The sequence below is a fragment of the Molossus molossus genome, unplaced genomic scaffold, assembly GCF_014108415.1.
Source record: "Molossus molossus isolate mMolMol1 unplaced genomic scaffold, mMolMol1.p scaffold_m16_p_2, whole genome shotgun sequence".
NCBI classification, from domain to species: Eukaryota; Metazoa; Chordata; class Mammalia; order Chiroptera; family Molossidae; genus Molossus; species Molossus molossus.
Genome location: NW_023425355.1, coordinates 4,604,950 through 4,631,675, shown reverse-complemented (window position 1 = coordinate 4,631,675; position 26,726 = coordinate 4,604,950). Strand labels below are relative to the sequence as shown.

General features: G+C 40.6%; 1 protein-coding gene across 5 annotated transcripts in view; it reads left to right on the top strand.

Moving 5' to 3' along the window:
• The window catches only part of AR (androgen receptor), a 209,486-nt gene extending 189,329 nt beyond the window's left edge, over positions 1–20,157 (top strand). For all 5 annotated transcript variants that reach the window (XM_036271011.1, XM_036271012.1, XM_036271009.1 and 2 more), the window contains 5 exons: positions 7,555–7,842; positions 13,685–13,829; positions 18,032–18,162; positions 18,996–19,153; positions 19,842–20,157. In XM_036271011.1, coding sequence (XP_036126904.1) covers positions 7,555–7,842; positions 13,685–13,829; positions 18,032–18,162; positions 18,996–19,153; positions 19,842–19,997 — 878 coding nt within the window. In that variant the 3' untranslated portion in view covers positions 19,998–20,157. The remainder of the gene's footprint in view (positions 1–7,554; positions 7,843–13,684; positions 13,830–18,031; positions 18,163–18,995; positions 19,154–19,841) is intronic.
• The last annotated feature ends 6,569 nt before the right edge of the window (positions 20,158–26,726 follow it).

The following is a 26,726-nucleotide window of genomic DNA, read 5'->3' as shown; positions in this document are numbered from 1 at the left end:
CTTAATCACAACTGCCCCCTTCTTTCACAACAGCACCTAGGCTAGTGTTTAAGTAAGTGACTGAAAGAAGGTGTCTGCACACCAGGGGTTGGGAATATTGGGGGCTAGTTTAGAAATCTACCTACCACAGAAAGTGATTTTATTTTTTGTATGCTCCAAATGAGGAAGAGAACATCCTTGACTTATGGGCAGGGATTCAAACTTTGTAAGACTGGAAACTTCACCTTATATTGCCTCTTCCCTGCCCATGAATGAGAAAACCTCTATCTTGAGGTGGCAAGGAAAGAGACTGCAACAGCGCCTAAAGATCACAGTGGCTACCAAAGCTACAGATCAATCACATCTACTTCTCCTTAGGGATGCATCATGAATCCTGATATTAAAAAAAAAAGGTGAGTTCCCCATAGGATCCAGGCACCATGTCAGGCTCCAATCCCCTCAAGAGATAATAGGGACTGGGAAATACCTTTCCAGTGGCCCTTTCTTGTCACTGCTGTGATCTGAGATTGAAAGACAGGGAATAGATTCAAAGCAACTCACACAACACTAGAACTATTCCTCTTTCCTGTCTTCTTTCTCCTCACGTCACCACTCAATTTAAGTAAACTAATGGGTCTCTGCTGTAACAGGGGCCAGCAGGCCTGTACCTCACATGAAACAGATCTAACTCTGGGACTCAGGTGCAGGAAGCAGGAGGGGTGTGGGTGTGGCCTTCATGGAAGAAAACAAGGCCTTGGGCATTGAGTAACAGCTGAGACTAGCAAGCCTCATTGTCCAGCATATCAAGTTGTCTAGCAACATGCCAGCCTTTGCTGCAGAGAGAGAACAGAGGATCCCCCGGCACAATGAATGGAATCTGATTTCATTTATGTTCAGTACAGTCACCCTCTTCAGAGAGAGAGGCCAGAACACCTGGTGCAGTTTGAGCCACTGTGGCTACAGAGACAACACATTATCCAGGTCCTAGAGGCAAATAGGAATGCAGCTTCTCTTTCTCAAGCAGATGCCACATAGGTCTTAGGGGAGCAGCATGTAAAAATACCAGCTAAGTTCTTAGCACTACACAGGGAAGGGGAATTATTTCATGTTGACGGATTCTCCCCACAGTCTTAGCACACATTGGTCTTCCTTGCAATGAGTTTGGTTAGGTCCATTATTCATCACCCCACTGAGATCTGAGTCACTGGTGGTATAGTCAGAGCAACAGAGCATACGTCACTAACTGTACCACCACCAATCGCTCTGTGTGTCCCTCCACCTTTTAAAAAACTCATAGATTTATCTGTGTAAAATTCTTTGGCTGATTTTCTTATTTATCAATAGCATGAACAGAACATGACAAATGGGACAGCTGCCCCAGAGAACAGATTAGATTTACAGCACTATTCCATAGAACTTTCTGTGGTTATGGAAATATTCTGTCTGTGCTGTCCAATAGAGCAGGCACTAGCCACACATGGCTTTTTACCACTTAAAATGTGGCTAGTGAGACTGAGATATTATATTTTTAATTTCCTCTAATTTTAATTAATTTATATTGAAATATCCACATGTGGCTATTGGCTACTGTGTTACAGAGTGCAAATAAAGGAGCTTAGAGAGGCCGGTACTTAGATAGAGTAGACATCAGTTAGTTGAAAAGAGAGCTGATGTGGCACAGCAACCTCACTCTCTCTGGCCTCCCCCTCCCCATCTATGACTTGAAAGGTTGGATTAATGTCAGAAATCCCAAAATTGCGATTAAGGACTAAATTCAACTTTGGAATACAGATGAGTTTCAGGAAAATATTTAAATATTATATGAATGCCTTCTAGGTATGTGTGTTGGGGGAGGGGCAAGTACATGGCAGGAGCAGAAAGGCAGTAAGGCATTCACTCCAGTTCACCAGAGTTTCCACCATTCTCCTACACACACACACACACACACACACACACCATTCTCCTGCACACACAACACTATATTACCTGTATAGATGCTAAAGGTATATTGAATCTGTAATCCCCTAGATGACATGATTTGTAAGAACCCTTCCTGTTTTGTCATGCTGTGAATACTTGGGCCTCCATAGTGCTCCAAACCTGTTTCTACTTTAGGCACATGAATAGAGTATTCTCATAGCCTCTTATCTCTGTGCTTCTGAATGTAATGCTAGTTACTGAATTTTGGAATAAAAAGTGGGTATAGAAAGCAGAAAAGATATAACCCAAGCCCCATTCTTCAACTCTATTATTAAGGCTAGAGGTAAGGTTCAGGGCTTCAGACACATTGGGTTGGCAGCTTGATAGTAGAAAGAACATGGGTTTTGTAGTCAGCAGACCAGGCTTCAAATTTTCACTAGCTGTGTTAACCTCAGTTTACTTACTTGCAAAGAAGGGATTTGGAAATGTTCTTAACCTTCAAAGATTATTGTGGAATTAAATGATGTAATATGTTCATGAAGTGAGGCACATAGAAGGCCCTGAAAAAAATAGTTATCTTTTTTCTCTTTGTTACCTCAGTCATAGAGCTGATTATATCTCTGTCCTCTCCCAGGCTTGAAGAGTACTCAATGGTCTGGGAACTCCTGATCTCAAGGCCAGAAAGTGCCTATAATGGTTATGAGGGGGTCTACCTCTAGAATCTGTATCAGGAGAACATATTCAGTAGGCACTACCAGTCTGTAGGGCTGCCTACAATAACTCACGTCCTCAACATGTTCACTAGATGACAAGATATTATGGGGATGAGATCTCTAGCTCTGGGAAAAGATGGGCTTAGCCTAGACCATACCTTCCAGCCTATTCTCTTGCTGGGAACTGGGAGTTGGCAATGGGTATACATATATCCTTATTATTGAGTGTGCCCAAGCCATACAGAAATAAATGATTGTTGAACAAGGTCATCTTGCACTCTGGGTTGATTTTGAAGACTGCCTTGTTATTTTACCCTGAGTTTTTTGTTTTTCTCTTGTATTACTAACCCCACCATTTTTTTGCTCCTCTATCCTAGTCACTGATCCAAATATGGGATCCATTCTTGCATTGAGTTGCACTATGATTAGAGTTTGCATTGTATTTATTCATGTAATTAGACCTGAAAGCTTGTTTCAGATAAGTACCTTTTTCTGCAGGAGCCAGAAAAAGATCAGCAGCAGATTTTGTTGTATTCATCCATTTAAATTGAGCAATCCAATACTTTCTTTTTAAATTTATTATTATTACTTTAAAGGGATTAGAGATAAAGTGGTTTATAGCCTACTCTAGTACATCTGTCTATACTAGGCCTCAGCATTATGACCTCTTCAATTATTTATATTTGTGCCAATATAAATGTTAGGGAAGTAAACATTCGGATTTTCAAGGACCTCTAAATTGTGTGTGTATGTGTGAGCATGGGGGGAGGATGGTTCATACAGTTTGAGTTGTGGGTTATTGTTGTTTAAAATAACGTTATTTTTATCATTCTTTCTATTGGCTGCTTCCTAGCATGGTTCCTATATTACAGATAGATTAGAGGCAAGGAAACTCTTTTTTTCTTTTTCTTTTTTTTTTTTTTTTTACTATTGGGGATTTCAGCCCTTCAGCTTCCCTCGACCCCTTTGCTAAGGAAGAAAGTCAGTATGTGTGTTATGGTGCATATTCACTATAGGTGTAATATCTGACAATAACTGAGGTTGTTATAGTGTTCAGTAGGAAATGTCGCAACACCAGAAAATTTCAATCTCTTTAGCAAAAATTGAGGTTATAGAATTTGTTAGTCTGAGGATGGGAAAGAACAATTTTTAAATGGTTCAAGGTCATTTTTAAAAACTCATTCCCATCTGATGCTTCATGCTTGAATTCTTTTTTTAACTTTATTTTCACTGTTGACACTATTACAGATATTCTCATTTCACCCCCTTTGCCTCTTCCACCCAGCCCTTCCTCCCTCCCCCATTCCCTCTGGCCATCACTACACTGTTGTCTGTGTCTATGGGTTATGCATATATGTTCTTTGGCTAATCCTTTCACCTTCTTTCATCTAGTCCTCACCCTCCTCTCTGATAACTGTCAGTCTGTTCCATGTATCCATGCCTCTGTTTCTATTTTGTTTGTCAGTTTGTTTTGTTCATTAGATTCCACATATAAGTGACATCATATGGTATTTGTCTTTCTCTGACTGGCTTATTTCATTCAGCATAATAATCTCCAGGTCCATCCATGCTGTCACAAAAGGTAAGAGTCCTTTCTTTTTTATGGCCATGTAGTTTTCCATTGTGTAAATGTACTATAGTTATTTTATTCACTCATCTACTGATGGGCACTTGGACTATTTTCAGGCCTTGGCTATTGTAAATTATGCTGCTATGAACATAGGGGTGCATGTATTCTTTCTGATTGGTGTGTCAGGATTCTTAAGATATAGTCTCAAAAGTGGGATTGCTGGGTCAAATGGCAGTTCCATTTTTAACTTTTTGAGGAAACTCTATATTGTTTTCCACAGTGGCTGCTCCAGTCTGCATTCCTACCAACAGTGCACTAGGGTTCCTTTTCTTTTCTCTACATCCTCACCAGCACTTGTGGTTTGTTGATTTATTGATGGTAGCTATTCTGACAGGTGTGAGGTGATAACTTTGTTATAGTTTAATTTGTATCTGTCTGATGATTAGTGATATTGAACATCTTTTTTTTTTTTTATCCTCACCCGAGGACAGATTTTGATATTTTGTTCAGATAGAGTGGGAGGGAGAGAGAGAGAGAGAAACATCGACGTGAAAGGGACACGTCGATTAGTTGTCACCCACACAACCCAACCAGGGCCGGGGACAAACTGCAACTGAGGTACATGCCCTTAGCGGGAACTGAACCAGGGTCTCCGGGGACCGCAGGCCGACGCTCCAACTGCTGAGCCAAACCGGCCATGGCGATATTGAACATCTTTTCACATGTCTATTGGCCATCTGCATGTCCTCTTTGGAGAAGTGTCTATTCAGGTCCTTTGCCCGTTTTTTAATTGAATTTCTTGTCTTCCTGGTGTTGAGTTGTAAAAGTTGCTTATGTATTTTGGAAATTAAAGCATTATCAGATATATCATTGGAAAATATGATCTCCCATACAGTGGGTCCTCTTTTCATTTTGCTGATGGTTTCTTCTGCTGTGAAGAAGTTTTTTTGGTTTGATGTAGTTCCCTTTGTTTATTTTTTTTCTTTGTATCCCTTGCTGTAGGAGATATATTGGCAAAATATTGTTGCAAGAGATGTCTGAGATTTTACTGCCTATGTTTTCTTCTTGGATTTTTATGATTTTGTGACTTACATTAAGTATTTTATACATTTTGAGTTTATTCTTGTGTATAGTTTAAGTTGGTGGTCTACGTTCTTTTTTTTTTTTTTTTTGGCATATACCTGTCCAGTTTTCCAACAACATAACATTTATTGAAGAGACTGTCTTTACTCTACTGTATGCTCTTGCCTTCTTTGTCAAATATTAATTGACCATAAAAGCATAGGTTTATTTCTGGGCACTGTTCTTTTCTACTCTTCTATATGACTGTTCTTATGCCACTACCAGGCTGTTTTGATTACAAGGACCTTGTAGTATATTTTGATATCAGGTATTGTGATACCTCCAACTTTGTTCTTCTTTCTCAAGATTGCTGAGGCTATTTATAGGGGTCTTGTTTGGTTCCATATAAATTTGGGGAACATTTGTTCTAGATCTGTGAAATATGCCATTGGTATTTTAATAAGAATTGTGTTGAATCTATAGATTGCTTTGAGTAGTATGGAAATTTTAATTATGTTAATTCTTTCAATCCATAAATATGGTTTATGCTTCCACTTATTTGTATCTGCCTCTATTTCTTTATTCAATGTCCTATAGTTTTCTGCCTACAGGTCTTTTACCTTCCTGGTTAAATTTATTCCTAGGTACCTTATTTCTTTTATTGCAATAGTAAATGAGATTGTTTTCTTAGTTTCTCTTTCTGATAGTTCATTGTTGGTATATAAAAGTGCCACTGAGCCCTAGCCGGTTTGGCTCAATGGTTGGAGCGTCGGCCCGCGAACCAGAGAATCCCAGGTTCAGTTCTGCTAAGGGCATGTACCTCGGTTGCAGTTTGTCCCTGGCCCCGGTTGGGGTCTTGTGGGTGGCAACAACTCGGTGTGTTTCTGTCAATCGATGTTTCTCTCTCTCTCTTCCTCCCTCTCTACCTCCCGCTCTATCTGAAGATGAATGTAAAAAAAATGCCCTCGGGTGAGGATAATAAAAATTATAAGTGCCACTGATTTCTGAATATTAATTTTGTATCCTGCTACTTTGCTAAATTCATTTATTACATATAGTATTTTTTGATGGAGTCTTTAGGGTTTTCTATGTACAATTATCATGTCATCTGCAAATAATGACAGTTTCACTTCCTCCTTTTCATTTTAGATGCCTTTTATTTTTTCTTCTTGTCTGATCTGTGTGGCTAGGACTTCCAGTACTATGTTGACATGCTCGAATTCTTAACCATTGTGCATATAGTCTTTGCTTGGCCATCTTCAATACTGTGAGTGCCTGGAAACCTTTCCATGTTCAGAGAGCTTTAACTATGAAAGTGTGTGTGTGTGTGTGTGTGTGTGTATGTGTGTGAGAAAGAGAGAGAGAGAGAGAACTAATATTAAGTCACTATACATTTTGGTACCCCTAGGGACCCCAAAAATAAGACTTATGTATGCCTTTCTCATCTCTTTACTTAGCAGTCTGCTAGACATGCTAGACATAGACACACATACATTATTCTCTTGATTTAAAACATCTGTATTTGCCTATTATCTGTCAGATAAAGCTCAAACTTCTTAATATGATATATATGCCCTTTCAAAATCAGGTACTATCTTATTTTCAACCTCATAGCCACTCTCCCAACACATGCAATATATACTTCAGCCACACTGGTCTGTAGCTATTTCCCCCAAACACTCTTCAGTGCTTTTGTTTATATCATTTTCACTCTTCTCTGCCTGGTAAAACCCTCACCATTCTTCAAAGTCTAGGTCAAATGATATCATAAAGCCTTTCTTGACTCCACCTATACAGAGTGATTATTAACATTTTTGTTAATACCTCTGTTGTATCATTTAGCAATTTGACATTTTAACTGCTTGTGGGTATTAATTTCATGTCTACCAGACAGGGTTAGGGCCTGTGTCCTTTTTGTCACCCAAAAGAAAAAGCTTAACATTGAATCTCTGTTGAATGAATGCATTGTTAATATATCAGTGAATAACTCAATTGAAGGTTTGAAGTATGAGTACTGAAGGCTGAATTTATGTAGAACCCAATCCAAGGATATACTAGGTCTGTCTTGCAAGGGGATTGGGATGAAAGCCAGATATGAAATTTTAGTTTAGTAGAGATTTGGAGTGCTGAATCATTCATTCAACCAGTGTTAAACTGAGCATTTGTCTGTCCTCAAGGGGTTTAGAATCTCTGACCAGGATGAATAAACATCCTTTTTTTCTTAGCGCAGATAAGTTTTCTAATAGGGTAGCTGTGCTGTGTGTTTTTGACCACCGATAATAAATCCAAGTTTCTCTCTCCTCCCAATAGCTCGGAAGCTGAAGAAACTTGGTAATCTGAAACTACAGGAAGAAGGCGAGGCTTCCAGTGCCACCAGCCCCACTGAGGAGCCAACCCAGAAGCTGGCAGTATCACACATCGAAGGTTATGAATGCCAGCCTATCTTTCTGAATGTCCTGGAAGCCATTGAGCCAGGCGTGGTGTGTGCCGGACATGACAACAATCAACCCGACTCTTTCGCAGCCTTGCTTTCTAGCCTCAATGAACTTGGTGAAAGACAGCTTGTACATGTGGTCAAGTGGGCTAAGGCCTTGCCTGGTAAGGAAAAGGAAAGTGGAAGGATGGGATAAGGGAGATCATATTTAGTGCATGCTCCTATGGGCAAGGCAGATACCATGTCCTGCCCATTCCTGCCCATTAACTCATGCAATTCTCACCATTATCCTATGGGGATGGAGAATGGTATAATCCCCACTTTAAAGGTAAGGAAAATAATCTTGGCTGGGTGGCTCAGTTGGTTGGAGCATCATCCCATACACCAAAAGTTTGCAGATTTGAGTCCTAATCAGGGCACATACCTAGGTTGTGGGTTCAATCTCTGGTCATGGCTCATGTGGGAGACAACCAATTTATGTTCCTCTATCACATCAAGGTTTCTCTATAAAAATGAATGGAAAACATATCCTAGGGTGAGAATTAAAAAAATTAAAGAGTAGAGCAGCATTACAGAGTGTCCCATATACCTCATATCCACATACAGCAATCATGTTTAATCCAGACATAGTGTTAAAATTTCCCCCAAATCACAGATCATATAAAAAACAAAAAAACACAGATCTTATAGACATAACCTATATGCCTTAAGATGCTCTTCTCCATATGCACACACATGCTCACCCCAAAGATAATTTTGAGCCTGACTGATATTCTTTCTTCAATATTAGTTTTAGGAGCCATACCATGGGAATACTTGTGATACAGTATGGTAGAAACAATATGAGGTTAGAGTCAAAACACTTAGGTTCTAGCCTTACTTCTGCTTGTAAATCATTATGTGTCCTTTCCATTTCTGGGTCTCAGTTTCTTTACCTGTATAATGTGTGAAGAGTGGTTAGAACTAAAATGATGTTTTTTCAAATTTTGCCTGAAGGAACTTTAGTACTCTTTAAAATACCTTAGGAATCATAGTGGAAGGACAAATTGAGTTAATTAATTGATAGTGAAAGAAATACAAAGTTTTTGTCTAACTTCTGCTTGGATACCTCTAGTTATAGGGAACTCACTTTCTCACTAGGCCATCTGTTATTTGAACAAGACTGTTTATTAAAATGTTAGAGCTCAATAATCCTCTATCTAAGCATTCACAAACTTTTCTTTAGCAGCCAAACTTTTTTATTTCTCAAAACTTCATACACAAATACAAATGAAGCTGATTGATTTAAAACCAGTGCCTCTCCCTCACTACATCCATGGAAGCCTTGAGTTACTCTTGCAGAATATTACGAATCCAGGAACACAGTTTGGAAACCAGTGAAACATAAGCTTTGTAAGGGTTCTCCTAATCCTAAAAATCCTACAATTTGAAGATTCTTTTGAAACATCAATAACCAATGAAATTCTTATGGAGTCAAAGATCAACATGTCTTCTAATAGTATCTGCTATTCAGATGGAAATTTATAGAGAACAGAGCAGTTTCATATGTATTACCCAATTTGATCCTCATAAAAATTCCATAAAGTAGGGATCCCTCCATTTTATAGATAAAAGACACTGAAGCTCTGAGAAGTGATATGCTTGGCCTGCAAGTACATAGTCAGAGAGTAGCAGGGTCAGAAATTGAGAGCCCAGGTTCCCTCCTGATTTTAAATTCCTTTCTTATCCCATTCTACCCATAGTCTGTGTAGTCCTCCTGTAGTTCTGTAATCCTGGGTTTCACAGTGAGAAGCCAAGGCCTTATTCAAGGCCACTTGGGTCATAATGTAGACTAGCTGCCTTTGAAGACATTGCATGTTAGTTGCCAAACCCTTATTTTGTCTTTCCAACACACAAGGCCCAGTTGCAGCCACCAGGCCATCCCTAACACCTTCGCAGCTTGGGAAGCTGGAAGCTGAGGTTGACTAGCCAATAAGGTCACTGGGAAGAAGGCCCAAGGACTCTAGCTGTGTATGCACTGTGCCAAAACAGAGGGTTCACACAGGGAGGAAAAAATAAAATGAGAAAGTTGTTTTATTTCTTATCACTTATTTAGCTGGATGTCTTGATGTCATTTGTGTAACAAGAATGCAGTAAAATCTTTCCAAGCAGTTACCAAACACTTAAATTGTCCCATTTAATCGGGTACAGAACCTTGTCATATATATGATTCCACTTAATCCTCACAGCAATCCTATTAATCATAAGGACTACTATTTCCATTTCAAATGACAAGCCTTGGAGAGGTTAACTAGCTTTTTTCATGTGGTTACTTAACAAATGGAATCAGAACTTAGGCTCACACCCTCTGATTTCTAATTTGGTGGTCTTAACAATAACCTGTTGCAAACCATTTTGGCCGAATTTGTATGACTAGGAGTCACTGGCTTTTCTCAGCCCAACCTTCAGAATGGGAAGTCCTCTGACAACATTGACAAGTCTACAAGACAATATCAGTTCACTATCTATATCCAAAGAAATAATCTCTGACCCTAAGTCATTTAAACGAAAACCAATTACCATGTTTGTAAGCTGTTGTTTATATTATCAATAACACCTACTAGTTCAAGTGATTTGCTTATTCAACAGATTGAGTTCCTGTCCTGTGCAAGGCACTATGCTAGGCACCTACTGAGATAAATTTTGGTGTAAGCTTTCTGTGAGGGCGATGATATATGTAAATTGCATAGCAGAGTACCTAATACATTAACAAATGATAACTATTAATTGAGGATGGGTGAGTTGATAATGTGTATACAGTATATTTATAATCAGGTGTATCTGGTTTTGAATCTTCGCTATACACTAGTTGTTTGACCTTGAACAAATCATGTGTATACATGTGCTTCTGTTTCGGCACTTGTAGAGGTGGTACAACAATCTCTACCTTGCAAATTGTTATCAACATAGAAACTATGTAAAAAGAGTACCTAGTACAGTAGCTGAAACATAGTAGATGCTCAGTAAATGGTAGGTCATTACAGTGAGGCTTGAGTGCTCTGCCACTGCTTTCGCTAAAATGAATTTAACTTGCCACCAGCCTTGCCTAGAAGCACATGCATAGATACCACAGATGAATTGTCTTCTTTGAAGATGTTGGCTGTCTGGTGCACTAGAATAGCGTAGATTTCCTAACTGGCCCTTCTTTGGTCATGGGCTCCCTGACAAGGTTTCCACTATAGATTGCTAAGAAATTATGTTGATTGGATTCTAGTGAGAAAACAGTCTGGTGAGAAGTAAATTGCCTTTACTTCTAAACTTGTTTGGTGTGTTGGCCAGGGCATGTTTCAAAACTTGAAAATAACTCCTCTGTATTTCTCCAGGACAGCCTAACACAGTGCCAAATAGGTGTTGAGTAAGTGTGTGCTGAAGGAAACCTATACGCTGGAGCTCCTGTTTCCTCAAGTTATCCCTTGATAGCTATGCACTCTGAACAGGCTACTTCAAAGGGGGCATTAGAGAAAAAAGTTAGGTATTGTAATCAGATCAGACCTATAGAAAAATTAGCCTACTTTGTTGCTGATATATAGACAGTAAATAGCCTTGAGTGCTAAGCTACTCTCACTGAAGACTGTTAATTAGCATTACAGCCAAACTAAGCTTCCTTTTTTTCTCTTCTTTGTTAGTTCTCTGGTATCTCAGGAATGGAAAAAGGCATCAGTATAGACAGCTCCCTTGGTACTTGTATGGTTTAATCCTCATCCCCCCTGCACACCCTCACATTCACACACTCACCACCAAGGCTTTACTTGCTTCCCATTGCCTTCTACTTCAGAGATTCAGGGTTCAAGTTCCCAGGTCCCCTCCCCAAGATATCTTTGGATGTTCCATGCTTGGCCCTGCATTTTGTCTCCTATTGGGAAGAGTCAGTAATAGTTATTTTATCCTGGGACTTCAGTGAGGAAATACTCTGGTCTGAGGCTTCAGCTAGTCTGTCAGCATATCACTATGAAGATGGGAGGCACAGGCTTTGGGGCTAAGATTGCAGCCAAGGGTGGTGATATGAGGGACTCTAGAATCTCTGATGTCTGATAGGCTTGGGAACTAAAATAAAAGGGAAATGGGATGTGTGGGTGGGCAAGGACCAACCAAGCAGAACAATGTGTCTAGATGTTGTAGACTTTAGGCCAGAGTCTATGGCTAAGAAAAGCTCATGACCTCAGTAGCTGTTGAGCTGTGTCCTTAAGCACTAGACTGGAAAAAGTACTGGACAAGAGAATTAGAACACCTGCATACTAGTTCCAGTTTGGCCACTTATAGACTGTATAACCTTGGGGAAATCAGTTAACCTCTGTGGCCCTCAGGTTCCTTGTTGGCAAAATAAGCGTCCCATCGCCTACTCTCTAGGGTTCTTGTGAGGAATAAATGAAGTCATCAACAGGAAAGTTAGAAACATTAACTAAATTCATGAAAGCATTTCTAGTGAGGTATAGCAAGACAAAATTTCAGATAATTCTGAATCTGTCAGGGAGAGGAGAAATGGGATGCTGGTAGAGGATGAACTGTGACGTGATGGTTTAAGCCTCCATCTGTTTAAAAACCTCCATGAGAACATAACCATATCTATTCTACCTATGTGGTATTGTAGATGTACCATTTGGGAACCTCTGTTCTCTGAGCTTAAGGGAGGTAATTTGGAAATCATCCCATTTTATAAAATGAAAAGCAATTGAGGGTTCTTAGTCCATTTAATTAATATTTCTCAAATGCCTACTCAAATATCTGAATTGTGTTATGTACTAGGAAAGAAAGATAAATAAGAAGGGGTGCTCCTTGTCTTCAAGAAGCTCCAAGTCTTGTGGGGGAGACAGAAGTGTATATAGATAAATTTCAATACTATGTAGTGAGTGCTATAATTAGGTGGGGCTACACATGGTTCATTTGAGGTAAATAAAGAATTATTATGTCGTCTGCTTAGATGAATTGGCAAAAACTTCATAGAGGAAGTAGTCTTTCAGCAAAAAGTTGAATGCTGAGTACATATTTATCAGATGGAAAGCCTAGGAAAGGAGGAATGCATTCCAGGCAAAGGCAACTGCCTGTGCAGAGATATAGAAGCATGGGAAAGCATGTTGTGTTCAGCAAATTGTAAGTTTTTAAGAATATCTAGAACCTAGATTATGAGAAGGCAAATGGCAAGAAATTAGTCTAAGCAGACAGGTCATGAAGGACCTGTTTGTGCATAATAACAGTAGTAGGGTAGAAACAGCAGTAGAGTCGGGTACTTGTTGAACAAAAATGAACAGAAAGAAAGTGGGAGGCAGAAAGAAAGCCAGAGAAAAGAGAGACTGAAGGTGGTATGGAGAAGGCAGTTGCTGTCAAAAGTATCCACTGCATATTGATATGTTATAATACCCCATTTCCACAGTTGTTAGAGGGACAAATAAGATTTTGGCTAGAAAAGAGCTCTGTAAAGTGAATAGTGCTGTTGATGTAGGGAAATTATTATTACACTGCATCTTCAGAATGGCATAGTGATCAAGAGCACAGGCTTTGGAGTCAGACTGCTTGGCTTTGGATCTTGGTCTGCCAGTTACTACTAGCCTTATGGTCTTAGACAAGTTTCTCAACCTTTCTGTGACTCACTTTTACTGATTAACAGAATGGGGATAATAATAGTGCCTACTTTATTGGATTGTTGTAATGTTTAAATGAGTTAATATAAGCAACATGCTTACAAAGAGTGTATTCTTTTAAAGCAGTCAGTAAGTATTAGATTATTCTTTTTCAACCTACAATGCTCTATTTGCCTCCATCATCATCTCATTTGAGAAGCTCAGTGAAGCAGAGAAGGCAAGGAATATTATCCCTGCCATATAGCTTATTTACCCTTGCTCTCCAGCACTGATGGTTCCTGGGGCTCTTCTTGGACTGCCTGAGTGCCAGAGAGTCTCAAGACAGCAGAGGCCCAGATTTCATCCAGCTTATTATTGCCCACTCTGACTATTGTCTCTTCCCCATCTCCAGGCTTCCGCAACTTGCATGTGGACGACCAGATGGCAGTCATTCAGTACTCGTGGATGGGGCTTATGGTGTTTGCCATGGGCTGGCGGTCCTTCACCAATGTCAACTCTAGGATGCTCTACTTTGCCCCCGACCTGGTTTTTAATGAGTAAGTGCTCATAGGTCCAGTACTCACAAAAACACAACATCCTTACCAGACCTGCTTGATGGTAATGATTGTAATAACAGTGGTGGTTAGCTCATTTAACCTATAGATGAGGTAGTACAGGCCCCAGACAGTCTGCAAAATCTGAGGTGGTTTTGCTTGACCAGAAGACCAACTGGTAGATGTCAGGGGGTTTGGTACTGAGGCCATCACTTTCCCACCCAAGACGCAACCCTGGTATTTTGGCCATGTTTCTGACCTGCTTTGTAGCTTAACTAAAAACATTATATCATGGTCCTTTCCCTTCACTCTGAGCAACATAGGAAATGGGCATGGAGACTCTAGTTGTGAAGGCTAAATTTCCTTAAGTCCCTATTGCTACATCAAGGGCTACTACCAGCCACCATTTGTGGAACTCCTTTATGCCAGGACTATACTAGATATTTTCTAAATCTTTTCTCATTGAGTTCTCCTGAAAACCTGATCTCCTTTTTATAGAATTTTTTTTTTCTTTTTTAAAATTTATCTTTATTGTTGAATAATTTTCTAATGAATGAGAAACATTAGGTTTAACAAAATAAAGTGACTCACCCAATGTCACAGAACTAATGCATGTTGGCAACAGATTTCCAAGTATGTCTCTTTAACTCCCAGCTGTTATACTGCCTCATGGCGGTTAGTGATGGGAAAGAGCAGGTCCACCACTCTCTGGCATGGAACTTTGGCCCAGCTACATTTCTTCTCTTAAAAACAGGTTTTGTTAATGCTTGCCCTGCCACAAGGTCTATTTATCCTTTATAAATTGTCAAAGGGCTCCGATTTTTAAATTACACTTTTCTCGACTAAAATCTGTTATTGTTTTATATCATTGTCTTTCGGCAGGACCTTTAATTTCTCTGACCCCCAGTTTCCTCATCTGTTAATAAAATAGAACTTTTTCAAATGGTTTGTTAATGATGACTAAAATGGGAGATAATGGGTATAAAATGTCTGATGCATAATTGACAATAAATGAAAAAAGAAATACCTTTCTTATACTCTCTTTCCCTAATATTGATGGATAGTCTTCTCTACCTCTACCATTTGGGGTCCCTTAATGGCATTGTGAATGAAGCTGGTCAGAAAAATCTTCCCAAGGACCTTGAACTAGTCTCACCACATAGGATCCCTTTGGTCGGGACAAGAATTGACCTTCCCCTCCCCTCCAGCCCTCTAACTGAGAAGAGTCTTAAAATAAATTCTACAGGCCAGTAGTTCCTTCTAGTACAGCAGTGCTATGTGGAGGAAAATAAGCATCCCCAGATGCCCTTTTTGAAGCCAGCCAGCCCTGATAGCCAGAAGCTAAGAATAACCATTGGGCTTTTGGCACAACCTGCTTTTTAGTTTCCAGATCTTCAGAGAGTTATCCATGATGCTGTCTTCTGGGGCAGGCCTTAAAAAGACCCCTTCATATTCATCTCTCACACCAGTACTCCTGCTGCCCACCAGTGATTAAATAAACTCCCTGGATACCTGCAACACCTTCCCCATTCAGAATGCTAAAACCTTTGCAAAGTGATAATTATTTTGTAAATCTTGATTTTCTTCTCTGCTTCTGCATAAGTATGTGGTACCCCACCTCAACTTTCTGGCCCATTCCCATGTATCTCATCAAAAGTTATCACAGGACTACCCACAGGATCCTAGATCTATCAAGCCCCAGAGCTTCTGAAATAACAGATGTCCCTGCCCTCTTCTTTTCATAGGGACCCACTGTGTTAGGATTCCTAGAAACATCTAAACCGTTTCTCAACAGGAATGCTGTTGACATTTTTGAAGGAATAGTTTTTCATTGTGTAGGAAGTTCCCATATATTGGAATATGTTTAACATTTCTGCCACCTGTTCACTAAATACCAAATAAAATTCCAGTCACTGTGACAGCCTTAACTGCCCTGACACATTTTTAGCATCCACTGGGTCACGGATAGGGAACATCTGGCCCGCGGGCCGTATAAGGCCCATGGAATCAATACCCACTTATTATCACACGCCTCACTAAATTAGCCTGGCCAAATATAGCAGGCTAATTTTTAGGTTGATAATTGTGTATGGCCTATGAATGATGTAAATATCCAAATAGTCTTTGGCAGGAAAATGTTTCCCCACCCCTGCTAGGGAGACAGTAATTTTCTAGTTGAAAACCACTAATTGCTGTTCACCTCATTAAGGTAGTGCTAATGGGGAGACTGAGACCCAAAGAGAGAGACAGGGACTCTGAAACAACCCACTTGCTGATCTCTCTGACACTAAACCCTATCAGTAGCCCTGCATTCTTCTTTCTTCCTGCCTTCTTTGTGGGAAACACATGTGAGGGTGATAAGCTTGATCCTAGTTGTATGACCCTGAGTAAATTACTTAACCTTTTGGAATCTCATTCTTCTCATCTGTTGAATAGTGAACAGTATGATAATGACACCTTCTTATATGTCATTTATTGAGCACTTACTATGTGCCAGGCACTGTGCTCAGTGTTCTCCAATTTTCATCTTCCCTCTTATCTACTCTCCTTTATTCCCACCTACTTCCTCTTTTCTCCTGAATTTCTTTCTTGCCCCCTTGTTTTTTACCTTCTACTCTCTAATCCCTTTCCTTTCTTTTAACTCTCTCCTTATTCTTTTTTTTCCCTTTCTCCCCCTTTCTTGTTTCTTTTTCCTCTGAATTTCTTCTGTTGCCTTTCTCCCTTTTCTCCCCATCTTTCCCTAATTTCTCTGTCCCTGGGGCTTGCAGCAGTGTTACAGCAGTCCTCCATGTCAGGAGAATTATTTTAACGGTAGGTAAAAACACTGCACTGTTGTCATCAACAGAGGCTTGAAAGTACAGTAAAGACCAGAACAGGTCCAGGCCCCAGAGTGAGCAGATGTTATTTAAAAATTCTCTGCAGTGAAAGATCTTGGAGCAACACTGTTCTGGTCAATTGACTTGTGATACTACCTAAATACTTCCTCGTTCCAGTTGAGCTCCATTCTGATTTGAATATTTCTACACCATCTACCTCTTTTCCTCTTCCTTCAAGTCAGCCAAGATTTCTCTGAGATAGAATGTTGAACTTCCATCCACCTAGTGCCAGTGCTTCTCAGGTTGTGGACTATGCTAGTGGTTTGGGCTGGTGGTCAGGCCCAATCTGGGAGGTATTTTTCCTCACCACTTAAGTGGGTGTCAAATTCCCTTTTCTTTTTCCACAAAGTATATCATTCTCTCTCTCTCTCTCTCTCTCTCTCTCTCTCTCTCTCTCTCTCTCACACACACACACACACACACACACACACACACACACACATGCACATACACACACACACAATTTCTGAAGTGCTGAAAACCAAGAAGGCCTACTAGCAGGAGGATGCTGTATTTTCTCTTAGAGGCTTGCCATGGATAGTCATGGAACAGAGAGTTTGCTACCCATGAGAAGCTGTGCAAGGCTTGACCACTGTCCTATATAATTTATAGGTAATAATGTGATGATCTATCTGTTCACAAGTCACTATAATGAAAATAGCTCACACTGTTTATAACTCCCAAACTGTGGTAAGGAACAGCCAATATATGGGGGAATAGGCTCCCTCTCAGCAGGGGACATTTAGATTGGACATTCAGAACCATTTCCTGGATGATTTCATAAACATTGGAACTCATTTTGAAGGGACAATGGGGAATCTCCTTCCCTAGGAACGTTTAAAGAAATATTTAAATTTCTAGTATGGGAAATGGCATTCAATCTACGAGGCAGGGAAATTGACAGAACGAACTACTGTAGTCACTTGAGAATCCTGGTGTCCTTACATTAAGAGTTGGTTTCTAAGGCCTGTCTCCTAGAAATCCTCTAAGTTGGGATGCCTGGAAGGCATGTTCTGGTTCTGGCTGTAGCTAGGATATTAGAAATGCAGTCAGGGAGACCATGTGCCTTGACCATTGTGTTTATTAGATTAGACTTGCCTCTCCCTGTCTTAGGAGGCAGGAGGGGCACAAAGACCTGGCCAGGGGAGATGAGTAGTTATCAGGATATCAGAATTTTGGGGGGAAAATAACAACTTTGATTCTTGTCATTGAAGTACTAGCAATCTCTTCTTGGAGAATCTGGCAAGGGGAGGGCAACCAGAGACATTCTCTCTGGGCTTATTTTAAGCCTTCCCTCATTAATCTCCTTCTTCTGTGCCTCTTTCTCAGGTACCGCATGCACAAGTCCCGGATGTACAGCCAGTGTGTCAGAATGAGGCACCTCTCTCAAGAATTTGGATGGCTTCAAATCACCCCCCAGGAATTCCTGTGCATGAAGGCACTGCTGCTCTTCAGCATTAGTAAGTGCCTGGAGGGGTAGGGAATGTCCCTGGGGGCCTAGGGGCTCAAAGAAGAGCTGCTTTTTTTCATTAAAGAGTTATCAGCTCCTAGACATTTCCCTTCTCCTTTTACCCTTCTAACTCTACTCTCCCTTAGCATAATTTTACCTAGCAAGGATAAATTTCTTAGCTAGAGACCAGTTTCATTGCTAAAATTTATTTTTCATTAGATTCCTACCTACCTCGAGTCTCTCCTTGGGACAAAGCCTCTTTGACTGATTGTAGCAGACCTCTGAAGTTTTCCATACCTTCTACCATAGAAACAGGCAAAGACTACCTTATATTTTTGTAGGGCAGAAGGGATTTCCTCCTAGAAGGAATTTCCTCTTCTGCCAATAGGAGAAAGTCTAAGTAAGTAACTCAGAAAGGGTTTATTTGGCAGCCAAGAAGTGTTTCTTTAATGTCTTTTCTAAGCAGAGTACCTTATTACCCAAAAAAAGAGCCATATTTGATATTCAAAGTCATGTTTTAATTGTCTAAATGAGAGCTTCTCTGTGGACAATGTAAAACCATAAGTCCTAAGAAATGTATAGATGAGACTAGAAAAAGAAAAGGCTCGGTAAATTGTATTTGCTCGATGCCCTTCAAGTTGGGTCCAGCTAGCCTTTTCTCTAAGACTTTTCTGGCAGACTAGACGCCCCAGACATACAGAATTCAACTACAAGAAACCAAATAGATGGTTCCCTCCCTGTGGGAGTGGGGGTCAAGTTTGTGGTCAGAAAACTTGGTGCTTTGTCTAATGCTCCTTTGTGGGTATGCTCCCCCCCCCCCATTCTGTCTTCATCCCACATCAGTTCCAGTGGATGGGCTAAAAAATCAAAAATTCTTTGATGAACTTCGAATGAACTACATCAAGGAACTTGATCGTATCATTGCATGCAAGAGAAAAAATCCCACATCCTGTTCAAGGCGCTTCTACCAGCTCACCAAGCTCCTGGACTCTGTGCAGCCTGTAAGCAAATGATGGAGGGTGGTTTGTTTGGGAGAGCTGCCTGATAGAGCCAAATGATAATATGTTCTTCTAGGGTCTGGCACCACCTGTTGGGAGGTGCTTCCATTCCCCTCTTGCTCTGAGTGTGGTCCAGGAAGAAAATGCAATGGAGAAGAAATGAACACAGGTCACAATGTCCCAGCTGGATGTTGTGAAAGAGGTGGAGGAGTTGAGAACAGAGCAGTTGGGACTCAGAGAATGGGCTTAGAGCAAATACGTTCTCTAGGCAGACAAAACAACAGACCTGTATGTTTTGCCCCTCTTCTTTGAGTCATGCATGAGAGTTTTGTGCATGCACAGTTTGTGTTTATGAGTGTGTGTGTGTGTGTGTGTGTGTGTGTGTGAGAGAGAGAGAGAGAGAGAGAGAGAGAGAAAGAGAGAGAGAGAGAGGCAAGACAAGCGGGAGCCCTGGGGAAGAGGAACACCCAGTCCTGAGTCAGAGAGTTTATAATGGTGTAAGAGATCTCTTGGGAGCCCTCAGTGACTCCCTGGAGGCCCTTTAGTGCATGAACACACACACACACACACACACACAACCAAGGACAGAGAAGAAAAAAAAATCAAAGGTAAGGGTAAGAGCCTGATAGAAACCAACTCTTTGTCAACCCTGTTTTCTTGTTTCCTCCCTCTCTTATTGCACCCCCTACAGATTGCACGAGAGCTGCACCAGTTCACTTTTGACCTGCTAATCAAGTCTCACATGGTGAGCGTGGACTTTCCAGAAATGATGGCAGAGATCATCTCGGTGCAAGTGCCCAAGATCCTTTCTGGAAAAGTCAAGCCCATCTATTTCCATACTCAATGAAGCTTTGGAAGCTCTCATTTCTTCGCCCCACCTCACTCCCCTTTTGAGATATCTTCTGCCTGTTATGACTCTGCACTACTTCTCTGCTGTGCCTTAGGGAATTTTCTCTATTGATGTATGGTTTGTCATGAAGATGTTTCTGAGTTCTATTTGCTAAGCATTTTTCTATTTTCCTTCTTTCTTTTTCTTCCTCCTTATCTGAACCTCCCATGGCACTTTCAGATTCTGCTCCCTGCCATGGCTCTTACCTGTGTTTTGAATGGTGTTGTATTTCTTTAAATCTGTGATGATCCTCATGTGGACCAGTGTCAAGTTGTGCTTGTTTATAGCACTGTGCTGTGTGCCAGCCACACAAACGTTTACTCACCTAATGCCACGGGAAGTTTAGAGAGCTTAGAGTGTCTGGGAAAACCAAAACTAAAACAAACAAACAAAAACAAGAAACAAAAAACCTTGCTAGGATATTTTTCCTTTTACAATTATAAAAACAAACAAATCCCCAAAGAAGCTAACAGTGACTAGAATAAGGTGAACATTATAAGACCATGGGGAGTCACTGCTATTTTCCCAAACCCTCCCTCCCAGATACTATTTTCTATCTATAGCTTTTGCCATAAGAGGGCAGGATGACCCCAGATCTGAACTGGGGGGAGGGGAAAGACAGATTTAAGACAGGACAAAGAGGAGAGCTCAATCACCATTACCTGCTCACAGTCTTGGTCCCTGAGATCTAGACTGCTTAACTGCAGTGCAGTTCATTGTACTGAAAATGTGCTTCTTGTTTGAAAACTTGTCTGCATGTGAATGCCTCCCTCGTCCTAATCTCTTTCTTTCTCACTCTCTACCCCCACCCTCAAATTGACTTTCAATAGCTTTTCTAAGAACTTTGAACAAATGTTCTCTTTAGCCAAAACTTGGCCACTTCCACAGAAGAGTCAGACCAGCCAACCAGAAAGAGAGGAGAGATCTGACTGCCCTTTTGGAATGCCCATTCAGATCCAGGTCTGCTTTCCCATTTACGGGCCAAGGAGGAAATTGGGGCTGAAGTTAGAGGAAAAGAAAGTGGTGGCTTGGCTCTTTTCCACTTAGGACACTGAAGAATTGATCCCTCTTTGTCCCCAATTTTGAAAGACCTGAATGCTTTCAGCTTGACTCCATGCAGCTGCAAAGTCTCTCCACCCTTCCTTCAGTGTTTTGTGGCCCAGAACTTCACCAGCCACAGTGGTGAAGTTTGTCCACTTCTCTAGGCATGTTCACAGACTCTCTGCTAAGAGACCCCACCACAAAGAAGGCTAGCAAGCCAGCAGATTTAACATGTATTTTTAGATGCCAGTAGACTCAAAGACTTCTTACCAAATGTGTCTCAACTATCAGATCTTCTCTGGAGCCCTTAGACAAACTGGAAAGAAGGCATCAAGGAGATTGGACAAGCTGGGCAACTTGCCCTTGTCCCCCAGAGATGGTACCTTCCCACCAAGTGGAGAAATGCCCACTTTCTCCTTCGGAGCAGCTAGAGGGGCTACCCAGATTAGGGTTAAAGAGAAAATTCAATTACCAAACTGGGAAGAATGAGGCACTAGGACCAGAAACTCTGTAAGTGCTCTCTTTGCCACCCAGCACATCCACCTGCAGAAGTCATGGGAAGAAGAGAGAAGAAATCAAGAGGAGACTCACTACTAAATTAAAGTCTTCAGAGGCAAAATTTAAAGCCAGATGGGTACCATCTGGTGATTTTACTCATCCTCCTCCTCTGCTGCTGATTCTGGGCTCTGACTTTGGCCATACTCAGTCAGATTCCCCACCTATGTTGCTGCCTCTCAATCAAAGGGAAGCCGAAACATTAAGACTACAGAACCATAGCCTGTTTTGGAAAGATCTGGTTGGTGTGGCTCCAAAGGGCTGCCAACCATGAACTCAGGGTGTGTTCCTGGGACACTGGTTTCATATGGTCCTTTGGCACACCTCTGTTCTGTTGACTTTGTCCCCCCAATCTCAAGTGCAGAGGGAATGTCCACCTACGTTCTCATCCTGGCCACTGCCACCTCACTTAGCTCTTAAATTCATCTGCTAAACTCAAGAAATTAGAAGCCAGTCAACAAGATGTCCATTTCAATTGGTTCACTTTACTTGTTGAGAAGATAGTTTCTGAGTGATATGATATGATTTACATGGGTTTCCTCCCCTGATTTCTGTGTTGATATTAATAGCCAAAAGAACTTGCAAAACAGTTTCTTTAAATAACAAGGGAGAGGGGAACCTAAGATGGGTGATATACCAATCCAAGACTGCTAGATAAAACTAAAGCTGACAGGTTCTCTTTCTGGTGTAAGATAGAGAAATTCTGGTTTTCTTTGTTATGACACCATTTGGCTTATATAAGCTCACAAGATCACTTTAGCTATTTTAAACAGAAAAAAATGCACCACTCTCTTCAGTTAAACTAGGTTACATTTTAATAATTTCTTTATATCTGTTTTGAAATGATTTCACCTTTTGTGGTACATGGATTTGATTATATCATTTCAATACCTCTTCTTGTAAAGACTAGAGTCTCACCTTTCCATTTTTATGACTATTAAATTTTTCATCTTTAGAAATTTCTCAATTGTAACTCTTGTCCTTATGAATATATATGTTTTTCACTTGTGAAAGCCAAAGATTAGTGTAATTAAAAGCAGCAACAACTGGATTATTCCAAATTTCTGAATGGCAAGACTAGGGGAAAACAGCCTAAACAAGGCTTTAGGCCTACTGTCTTTGCACTGGGGATTCTGTGAGAAAAAATATTTTAGCTTGGCTTTGTTCTCCCTCAGATGAAAGGAGGATTTGTGTTTTCTTTTGGCCATTGATGTTCCGGCTCATGTAATTGATAAAACTTTCATTTTGCATGCACTCTACTCTACAAACAGAGTTGATGTGGTTGGTACAGGTGCTCACCTGTGAAGGATCAGACACCCAGATCCACTCATCTGGTGAGCTGGAAAATGGGGATCACTCACCAGACAAGTCATGAGGGCTATCTTCAAAGAGGTTTGCAGTGCTTAATGGGGATGGATAGTGAGGAAAAAAAAAGGAGGACCAGAGAGAAGGCCCTGTCTGTGTGGGCAGCAGAAGCTGCCAGGGTCACAAACTCTGTGGACAAAGAAGAGTCGTGTGGCAGTTTCAGCTCTTGTTCACTGGGCAGCTCACCCAGGCCTAGCTTCTGAGCTGAAAGGGGATAGGATTCTTTGTTCCATAGATTTTCTATGCCACAGACAGTGTCATTGTTCTTGGAGAGCACATTATTTTTTTAATGAGAAAGGGACTTTTTGAAGGATTCTGTCATATCTTTGAGGAAGAAAACCAGTAATACATATATTTTTTATATATGTTCACTGGCACTAAAAAAGGAAAAAAAAAAGTTTCACTCTGTCCCTCTGTCCTTTGGATAGTTGCCGGGGGTTGAGAAATAATGTTCTGATGCTCAAGTCTCTCTCTGTCCATACTTTATTTCTAAATGCACATATGCATATATAGCAAGAATAATTCTATTTGTACTTTAAGAAAAAGTAGTTCTACCATCCACATGATACTACCATTACACAAATGACCTAACTTTGAGCTTCAAGTAGCTTCTGTTTGTTTCATTAGTTACAGCACAGACATGGCCTTGACCTCTTTTCTCCCTTGATATTTGGCAAGGCACAAAAGCCCAAGCCACTCCCTTTACCTCTTCCCAACCTTGTGCAAGGGTTGAACTTTATAAGATTCTCTCCAGACAACTCAGTAACTATTCCTGCATGTTCCCTGCATGGCCCTGAAAAAACAAGAAGCTGACTACTAATTATCCTCTGCCAGTTGCCCAAATGAAAGGTCACTGAGCCAAGGAAGTGACCTTCATGCTCGACCCCCTGTAGGAAGTCATGGGAATCAGGAATGCTAAAGCACAGGATCAAGTCCCAAAGTTAGAGTCAAAATAAGCCATTTTGCATGTGCAATTTCTTGTAAAAGGAAGTTTCTACCCCTTTTATAGGCAGTTCTGTTCTCATCACTAATCTCTTTGAAAATCTTTGAAAGATGTTTTAAAAAAGACAAAGAGATGAGAGCATCATGTTATGTAACCAAAGATTACACAGTATCTGCTAAGATACCAAATTTTTTAAGGGCAGGGAGGGAGTAAACATTAGTGCCTCTTAGGTAAGCTATCCAAAGACAGACTAAAGGACTTTGCTGGTGACTGACTTATAAGAGTTCGGTGGGTTGCCCCCCATACAATATACATGTTTAAAAGAGATGAAGATAATTTCAAAAAACTGGGATTATGGGTCCTTCACTAAGAGATTTTATAAGCAGAACTAGCTTTCCTTTTCTCCAGTAGTTGTTCAGCAACTTTTTAAAGCTCCATAATTGCATGGTTGGAAATGGAGCTGTCTTGGCCACTGTGTTTGCTAGTGCCCATGTTAGTTTATCTGAAGATGTGAATCCCTTGCTGAAAAAGGGAGCATTTAAAGGACTAGATTTTGCACTAGAGGGACAGCAGGCAGAAATCCTCATTTTTGCCCACTTTGAAAGACACAAAATGTTTTCTGCGGTTTAAGGCAGAAGGTTGAAATATATTGTAAATGAGTATTTGTATCCATGTTTCAAAATTGAAATATATATATATATATATATATATATATATATATATATATATATATATAATGTGTTCTGATAGCTTTACCTTTCTCTGCACCTTTATATTTGGTTCCAGGTCACAATTGATACCATGTACTTGTGAGAGAGACTGCAGTTCCATTTTGGAAGCTCTCTCAGAACATAAAAGACACCTGGGTTGATCAGATAGCTAAGAGATCTCTGCCCCTATTGGGGCCTGAGCCACAGGCCTTACAAAGGAGCAGAGGTGGGGAAATGGTAGGGTACATGATGTATTGCACTTTACTAGCCCAAGACTGATGAATGTTTAAAGGTGGTGAAAACTCATTGGAACTGACTGAGATTTACTGTAGGGAAGGCCCAGACTTGGGGCCAAAGGCCCACCAAAATGATTCGCCAATGACCCCTAATGGGAGCCAAACAGTTGGAAGAAGGAAGGACATCCTTTGTTCTGCACCATCCTTTGAGAAAAGGGCAGTTACTGCACCTGGGAACCTGGAGCGAGTGCTCTGTCTTTCACGTCATTCACTCATCTGCGATTGAGGTGCTCTTGCTACTGGGTGTCTGTGTGCTTTAATTATGGTTTTGGATATGTTCTGTAAAGATTTTGACAATGAAAATGTGTTTTTCTCTGTTAAAAAATTTGTCAATGTACTAGAAGTAATATCTCTGTAGGTACAGGTCTGTCTCTGCCCACAGGTAGGGATGTTTTTCTTCAATTAAAAGATTGACACTGGGGTCTGTTGCTCAGAGCCTCCCAACTGTTAACCATTCTAGGTGAAGGCAGAAAAATTCATATTAGTCACCCTTCTTCAGACCCTTCAGCTGAGGTAATAAAACATCTGCAATGTTCCCACTCACCAAAGTAAATGGTAAGTGTGAATTTAGGAGGTAGAGTCTTAAAGGGAAAACCCCCTTTGACTCAGGTTCAATTTATCCCCATTTGGTTTGACCAGAAAGTAGGTAATATGTATTGATTGGTTTCCAACCCCAATTCAGTATAGCAGGGGTGCTGATTCCATTTCTTAGCCCCCTTGTCTCCTTAGCCTCATATGGAATTAAATGAGAAGCTATGGACTAAGTGACCCTTGTGGCTTAAAATAGTTCCCACATGCACTAATTAATGAGGCTGTCCTATAGCTACATATTCCATTGGCCACCAAAGACTGGATCACACACACACACCCCAAAGAAATGAAAATTCTGGAATGTTGCTGCTTCTCCAGTGGTGCCCTTTCTGGCTGATGCTTCATATTTTGGGACTGTGTTTCCTGCACAGCAGAAAGGGCAAGCCTGCAGTCTCTCCCAACCTTTGCCCTTGGTGCTAACTATCCAGCAATGAAGTGCCTGTGGGGTTAGCCTATCCCATAAGCCATTCAGGTGCTGAGAATAGTCACCATTGGGATGGTTCAAGCTAAAACCGAGTCCCTTCAGAACTCAGTGACACCCTTCTGCTTTCTCCTAGACTGGAACATTGATTAGGGAGTGCCTCGAACATGACATTCTTGTGCTGTCCTTCAGATTAATTTGGCAGCAGGAGGGAGCAGACTATGTAACCAGATGTAAGAATTAATTTTGATATTGAGGGAAAAATAAAAAGAGAAAAAGCATCATATAAAGATTTTTCAAAAGAAACATTAATTTTGCTTGAAACTTATTTCAATGGGGCTTCAGTTCTCACAGCAGCACTTGGCCTCCACTGGGCAGCAGGACCAGCCCCAAGCGTTAGTGTTCTGTTCTTTTTTTGTAATCGTGGAATCTTTTGTTGCTCTAAATATAATTAAAAATGGCAGAAACTTGTTTGTTGGAATACATGTGTGACTCTGAGTTTGTCTCTTTTTCTCTGCTTTCAGAAATGTCATCCATTGTGTAAAATATTGGCTTGCTGGTCTGCCAGCTAAAACTTGGCCACAGCCCCTGTTGTGGCTGCAGGCTCAAGTTATTGTTAACAAAGAGACTCTAGAAAAGCTGCTAATGTCCTCTTATCACCATCGTTAATTTGTTAAAACATAAAACAATCTAAAATTTCAGATGAATGTCATCATAGTTCTTTTAATTAGCTGTTTATATTGGCTATCTTTATTGAAGTCAAGA